This window comes from Cylas formicarius, unplaced genomic scaffold (genome assembly GCF_029955315.1).
Source record: "Cylas formicarius isolate icCylForm1 unplaced genomic scaffold, icCylForm1.1 PGA_scaffold_6__28_contigs__length_40554024, whole genome shotgun sequence".
NCBI lineage: Eukaryota > Metazoa > Arthropoda > Insecta > Coleoptera > Brentidae > Cylas > Cylas formicarius.
In genome coordinates, this window is record NW_026844347.1 from 1,502,865 (window position 1) to 1,510,779 (window position 7,915).

Below are 7,915 nucleotides of genomic sequence, written 5' to 3' on the forward strand. Positions count from 1 at the left end.
GTTTTTACAAATTACTTTTCTCATAGCAGATCAACGAAATTTCCGGTGTATATTAATTTATATTAATATATTTTCATCGCTTTATTCTAACAGGGTCGATACTCGCACTTAACACGATTTGCAAGCTCAAAGATGGATGAAAATTTACTTTTTATATTTTTGTTCGTTTGCTTTATATGGTTATTATTATCGAACCGATTCGTAGATTGCATATTTGTTGATAAGTTGAATATTTTCCGAAGCGAAAACAAATTTTTCTGTGGTATTACAGAAAAACAAATGCAAAAGACGGCCCTGTAGTGTGAGCTGCCATTAGTTCGAAATCTATTTGTCTGTTTAACATTGGCTTCGTTTAAATGACATGAACGACCCTCATATATATGCATGATACCGAATATTAATATTAAATGGTGGTTTTGTACGTCATTGTAATATTTCTGACCCAGCCAGTAATTATGGCGATTGTTGTCCAATGACAGTATTTTAATATATACCGAGGGGAGGCGATCCCCGTTCCATTACCCTGAATATTTTATTGTGCATATCATTAATAAAGTAAATGCTGCGGCGAATATGAATGTGCCATTTCGTTTCGTTCCAGCGTGGTATATTTTTTCCGGAAATTGATCTGGCAATGTTTTTGGTCCGAATGATCTTTTGTGGAGCGGATATTGCTCATGTTATATCTATGTGATTTATTGTCAAAGATATTCGACAAGTAATTTTAATGATTTTTTTTTAAATATAAAAAGTTTTTCAATTAGAGCGCTTTTCTAAAATACATTTGCCACAAATTGGTTGATTTGAAGTTTCGATAGAATGTTCACACAGGATATTTACAATGGATAAAGGTAGCTTTAAAAATTGAATTGCGGCAATATACGAACATATTATTACTATTTTTTATTTGGGACAATGCAGAGCTGCCACATCTACTCATACCAAACACTATCTTAATTTTCTTTATTTATATTTTTAATATTTTTTCCAAATGAGAAAAGGGATTAAGAAATTTTATTTTAAAATGATAAGTTAATATTCAAATAACAGCGCAATATTCAAACATTCAGCGCAACTATACTACCGATCTTAAAAATAAAAAAAATATATTCAACTTTAATTTGCAGGTAAATGTATATTGGCATCCCCTGTCTTTAAAAAAATGGGGGTTTCTGTAGCCCAAAAGTGTAAGTTTTTAGTCTTGTTAGTACAAATAATTCTTTTTAAAAATTTGGACGCACTTTTTATTTTATAAAAATCTCCCCTCAGATTTTTAGGTTAGGTTAGGTCTTCTTCTTAAGGTGCCATATCCATTTCACTGGATGTTGGCGACAATTCTGGCAAATTCTTCGCGATCCTTTGCGGCTCTAAAAAGTGTGTGGGCATCAAGACCGGTCCAGTCCCTAATGTTTTTGAGCCACGAATTCTTCTTTCTACCGATGCCTCGCTTTCCTTCTATTTTTCCCTCCATGATGAGCTTAAGGAATTGGTACTTTGTATTTCTGAAGATGTGGCCCAGGTAAGCTGCTTTCCTTCGTTTAACCAGTTGCAACAACTCTCTCTCCATCCCCATGCGCCTCAGGACTTCGTCGTTGGTGGTGTGATCTGTCCATGCGATTTTGAGCATTCTCCTAAATACCCACATCTCGAATGCTTCCACTCGATTCATAGTGCCAGCCTTAAGGGTCCAGACCTCGACGCCATAAAGTAACACCGAGTACACGTAGCACTTTATGAAGCGGTAGCGTAGTCTCAAACTAAGACTCGGGTTGGTCAGTATGGGTTTCATTTTTATAAACGTCGCCCTAGCTTGTTCGATTCTACCACGAATTTCCATATCTGGGTCTAGGTCCTCGGTTATCCAGCTACCAAGATATTTAAATTTAGAGACCCGCTGTATCCGTTTTCCTCCAGTCGAGACGTCCAAACGCACATCTGGTGTTCTGCTTATGACCATGACCTTAGTTTTTTCAACGTTAATCTTTAGGCCCGAGCGTTCTCCCGTCGCAGATATTCCATCGACAAGGCGTTGTAGTGCTTCTTGACTTTCAGCAATAATTACGGTATCATCTGCGTAGCGGAGGTTGTTGACTGGGAGACCATTGATCTTTATGCCATCATCCGTCTCAAAAAGTGCTCGGTCAAATACGGAGTCGGAGTATAAGTTAAAAAGAAGAGGAGACAAGACGCATCCTTGCCTTACGCCTCTCTCTATCGGGAAACTTTGCGTGGTTTCATTTCCCACCCTTACAGAGGCTGTCTGGTTCCAGTACAGGTTCTTTATAAAAGAAAGATCGCCCTTATCCACTCTTTTCTCCTGCAGTAGACTCATTAGTTCTGTGTGGTTGACACAGTCAAATGCTTTTTGATAATCTATGAAGCACAGAAAGACGTCTTTTCGTTGATCTCGGCATTTTTGGAGTAAGATGTTCAAGCTGAAGAGTGCTTCTCGTGTGCCGAATCCCTGCCTGAATCCGAATTGGGTGGGCCCGATTTCTTTTTCACATTTGCCATAAATTCTTCTATGGATTATTTTAATGAAAAGCTTTAGGACCTGGCTCATCAAGCTGATCATTCGGAACTGGTCGCATCGATTAGGGTTAGGCTTTTTTGGTATAGGCACAAAGACTGATTGTAGCCAGTCTTGTGGTATTTGGCCTGTACTGTATATTGAGTTAAACAGTTGCACTAGGATCTCAATATTCCCGTCATCCAACAGCTTCACCGATTCCATATAGATATCGTCCGGTCCCGCTGCTTTTCCCTGCTTTCCTTGTTTTATAACTTTTAGGACTTCGGATTTTAAAATTTCGGGGGAATTATCTCCCGTCGCGGTGTCTATAAAAGCTCTTTGGTTATTATCCCGGAAGAGTAGTTCGGTATAGTCCTTCCAGTGATTTAGCAGTTTTTCCGTGTCGGTGATGATGTTGTTATTATCGTCGAGGATGTTGTTTGTCTTACAGGGTCTTGAACAGCGCGTGGTATTCTTGAGAAGTTTATGCATGTTAAAGTGATCATGTTTTCTCTCTAATTCTTCCATTTCTTCGCAGCCATTGTTCTTTGGCCTTGCGTATCTCTTTTTTAACTCGTCTGTCAAGCTCCCTGTATCTGATTTGATCTTTATTCTTATATGAACGGCGTTCAGACATCAGCCCAAGGATCTCGTAGGTCATCCATTCCCTTCTCTTGTTGATAGGTGGTCCCACTATATCATTTGTGGTGGTGGTTATCGCGTCCTTCAGTCGATTCCAGAAAACTTCCACATCCGCTGGTTGTTGAGGCGAGTTTCTTACTAAGCTGACTGCTCTGTTTATCCTCTGGTGTACCTCCGTCCTTATCTCGGGCCTCTTAATGTTGTTTATGTCTATCTTCTTCTTATGTGGCCGTCTTATTTTCTTTAATTTAATATTGAGCGTTCCCACCACTGGGTTATGGTCTGAGCCGATGTCGGTACCAGGGTAGGTTCTCACTCCGTGCAATCCGTTTCTGTATCTCTGGCTGATTAGTAGAAAATCTATTTGGTTTCTCACTATATTGTCCGGTGAGTGTTGTGGTGATTGCCAGGTATATAGCCTTCTTAACGGGAGTTTATACCAAGTATTTGCGACGACCAGTCTTTCTTCTTGGCAGAATTGTACCAAGGTATCGCCTCTTTTGTTGCGGTCTCCGAGACCGAAATCTCCGACCACACTGTCCACTCGACCTCGACCAATCTTGGCATTAAAGTCGCCCATGATGATGAGAACTTCCTTCTTTCCGGCTAGCTTCATCAGTTCTTTTATTTCCTTATAGAGTTGTGCCATTTCGGTGTCCGGTTTATCCAGTGTTGGGGCATATACCTGTATGATATTAATGTCAACTGGGGCAGCTTTCAGCCGTATGAGAGCTGCCCTATCCGAGTGGGCTATGAAGTTTTTTACGGACTTCCCGATATTTTTGTGTACTATAAAACCGACTCCGTTGCAGTGATTGTTATGATTGTTTCCGGAATAGTAGAGTGTTGCTTTTTCGGTCGTGCATTGGCCACTGTTCAGCCATTTAACTTCACCGAGGCCTAGTATGTCTGTTTCGTGGCGTTCCATTTCCTGTACTAGATTGTCCAATTTCCCTGCGGTATACAAGGTCCTTACGTTCCAAGTACCGAGTCTACAACTCGATTGTTTTTCCACTTTCGGGTGGGTCCTAGCATTATTCCTCGCGGGTATTCTTCGCACCCCCTGACTATTTAAAGTCTGCCGCGGACTGGGGGCCGTTGTTTGTGATACTTCTACCATAATTGTCTTCTTGGAATATCTTAGTGATCTTTAATACAGTGGTTTCCCATTGCCTTCTGTATCCTTACGCCGTTGATTACTGTTAGTAATTCGTCCGCCTTTGAGGTCGATTTCTCAACCTCAGGACAAAAGAGTGCCCTTTCCCCTACTTGCTCATCCGCCCTTAGCCGTTGGCAAGTTAGAGGTGGAATGCTTATCCCGGCATTCACTCGGTCGTCAGAGCCTCGTCTGTTATCTAGCAGGGTGCACCGGACAACATTATAAGTTATCACACGAGCAGGTGAGGTTGACATTTGAGCTGGCATTGTGTTATACCTTCGCCCCATACACCCTCTAGGTTCAAAAAACTCGCTCTATTGGCGTGTAGCCGAGTAAAATATTTTTATTGACGGTATATTGACGCATGCAAATATGAATACACATTTACGTGATTGTCTTAAGCGCCAATAATACTCCTAATCTGGATTTGGAATTTACTGTATGTTCCTCCCCCCAAAAGGTACCTGCTGCCGGCAGAGCAAGATGTTATCGTTTAACGACCAATTCAACACACATGTACGTAAATAGAAATGACAGCTACCCACTTCAGTAGTGATGAACTTAACCGTCCCAGTCCCAAGCTCATACTTTCCCTTGATTCTATTTAAAAAAAAACACGGACTCTATTTTTGTTTAGGCTACGTTTTACGTCACACCGCGCTCCAATTATACGGTAAAATTGGCCAAAAATGTTTGCTTTCCTAAATAAAACAATTTGGAAACTACTTACTACTCTATAAATCTTTTAATGGAACCATTTGGAGTATTCATTTCTTGGTGGAATTCTCAAACTATGGCCAACTCTGAATTCTGTCTTCGACTATAGCACTGATGAAATTAAACATTGTGAAAATAAATATATAATTCTACTTATCTCAATAGAATTTTCACTATGTTTAAAAAGAAAAAAGTCTTTTATAATTTTCTCAGTTTTGATTTCTCCTCACTAAATGGTACAGCATTTTTTTTGCAAGTAAATTTTAGAGCCCTATAGTTCAATGTTGAAAAGGGCCAAAGCATTTGTGTAACACAATATTAAAAGTACAAAATTCAACCAATTTAAGTGGTACACAAACAATAAAAAATACACATTTTTCTGTTCTAGTGCTATCTTCTAGAGATATCTGCTTATAAACGAATATATCCCCCACTTCTGCCATGTCCAAACTTACAAATTAATGTTACTTTGACTGAATGTGCAATTTTCAATAGTTTTAAAAAACTTTGAGCAAAAAGGCTTCAGCGGATTTCAGCTACTAGTTAAAAGATGTTTTTCTACATTTCTCTCTATTTTTGGAAAGCGTGAATTCACAATTCAGCCAAAAGTTATTTCGATAAATAGTATTAACGGTTACTACTGTGCCTTCAGACGCAAACAAAAGTCCTTAACCTTTTTTGCAATGTCATACATATTATCAGAAAACTTTTTAATATATTGTTTTCCAATAAACAAAATAACACCACAGTTAGAGCATTATAAACTGTTTATTATACGATTACTAAAAACTATTTTGTCTTGCATTGCTTAGGTTAAAAATACCTTTTCTTGGCTTTAGTAAGTTTAGTGTTGGGAGTGAATAACATGTTATAATGGCGGATAAAACTTAAACAGGTAATATCGGCCGAATTAGCTGTGCGGTGCCAACTTCTCTTCTCTAGTCTTTGCCACAACTAAAATCGCAACTAGGTATATATTTTTACATCATATGAAGTTCGACCCAGCAGGCACAGTTAAAAAAAATCACCTAATTCGACGCGCCCCGATTACAATCGGGGTGTGATTTTCAAAACAGACAGGCGTTAAAAGAAACTACCCTACCGGGCGGCTTATTCTAGTTGTCACCCCACAACAATGTCTCTATTAGCTATTGTGCCGGCAGTCTATTAACTTGCATTTATGAAAGGCCATTGAAAAGTACCCAAGCGGCCACGAAAATCTATTGCCTCCGTGCATTGAAAGCAGCAACCGTACGTCATGGTTTTGTCATTTGGCAAGCCGCACCCCTGGTTTTCAATAAGGACGGTATCGAATTTGTTTTTCTTTAATTTGCCTGCTTAAGGGGTAAGTAACTAATCGTTTTAAATTTGATGGGTAGGTCCATTTTTAATCATCCGGTGGGCTCCCTTTGGCAGCCTATGAAAAGGTTTCTGTTTCAATTATAAATTTGTGCGTGAAGCGAAATCTGCATAAAAAAATATCTTTAAAAAACATAATGGAAATAAGATATACCTTCAAACAACTAAATTAAGCGAATGGTTATTATTTTCTATGAGTTGGTAACGTATAATTGGCGATTATATGGGTACCATTTAAATTTACAACAAAATACGTTTTAATATATATCTGCAAATTGCGTCAAAATCGACATAAACTGTGTGATAAATGTGTTTTTAAAAATCATCGTAGTTCGAAAAGTTCAAATATCGAATTTTTAAGGTTAATGAGGGATCCATTGACATTTTAAATCACTTCATCGTATACCTTTTTCAATGTTATGTTATGTAATTCAAATAAAAAATAAGTATAGGTTATATGATTCGAAGTTGATTTTTTTGTTCTATTAGATTACATGATATATTAGGGCAAATTAGTTTAGTTTGTAGCAATAATAGCACCCAGTCCTAAGGATGGAATTCATAGTCGAAAGTTGAGGCGTCCTCGGCTAAGGAAAACATTAGAATGTGATATCGTGCATAACATATTTCTTTGCGGCTGAGTTTATAATAAATACGGGGTAATCATAATATGAGTAATATAATATATAATATGATGTGATAAACAGTGCGGTGAATCGGAATCGGTTAAGGATCTTTCAAAAAGTAAAAATAGAGTGGAACAACGAGATGCCTGTACGCTAAGAGAAAAAAACACTTTATTTAAGCAAATGTCACTCGAGTTTACCTTTCAAAATAAACAAAAAAAAAACTAGTTGTAAAAGATTTTAAGCAATACTTTTGCGATGTTTATTAGGGTTCTGTTGCCTTTTTTTAGTTGAACGTTTTCTGAGAATAAAACAAAATATAATTAAATCTCGTATTTTTTAATTCGCACATCTCCTTGATTGCATAATTTTCCAGTAACATATACATAGAATTTTATGTGAAATTATTATTGGGAGGGAATAACAAGTAACTCTTTTAATAAGGTATATAATACATAAATAATAAATAAATAAATATAAATCGCACTTTTGATTTTACTTTTAGACGTTATAAGATTAAATGGTATATATAGTCTGATTCATTGTTAAATATGTTTGCTCTCCATAATGACGGAACCTATTTGAAGCGCACACCAATACGGCGCAATCCAACTGGCACATAAGATTTTAGAAAACGATACCTTTACATTCAATACATCAACCAATCCCATTAACCATCCATATTTGAGTGTGGGATCATCGCATTAAAAGGTACCATAACCTAATGTGAGATGATATATTGTATGGTAGATTAAGTGTTTGTTCACTTTATTGGTTTAAATGTTCTTTCAAAATGATGCTATAACGTGATATATATATATATATATATATATATATATATATATATATATATATATATATATATATATATATATATATATATATATATATATATATATA

At 37.1% G+C, this 7,915-nt stretch overlaps 1 protein-coding gene across 1 annotated transcript; it reads right to left on the reverse strand.

The window, feature by feature from the left end:
• Positions 1-3,014: 3,014 nt before the first annotated feature.
• On the reverse strand, positions 3,015-4,274 carry LOC132704183 (craniofacial development protein 2-like). The gene has a single exon (XM_060674061.1). The coding sequence runs from the start codon at positions 4,272-4,274 to the stop codon at positions 3,015-3,017; it is 1,260 nt and encodes a 419-aa protein (XP_060530044.1).
• Positions 4,275-7,915: the final 3,641 nt, after the last annotated feature.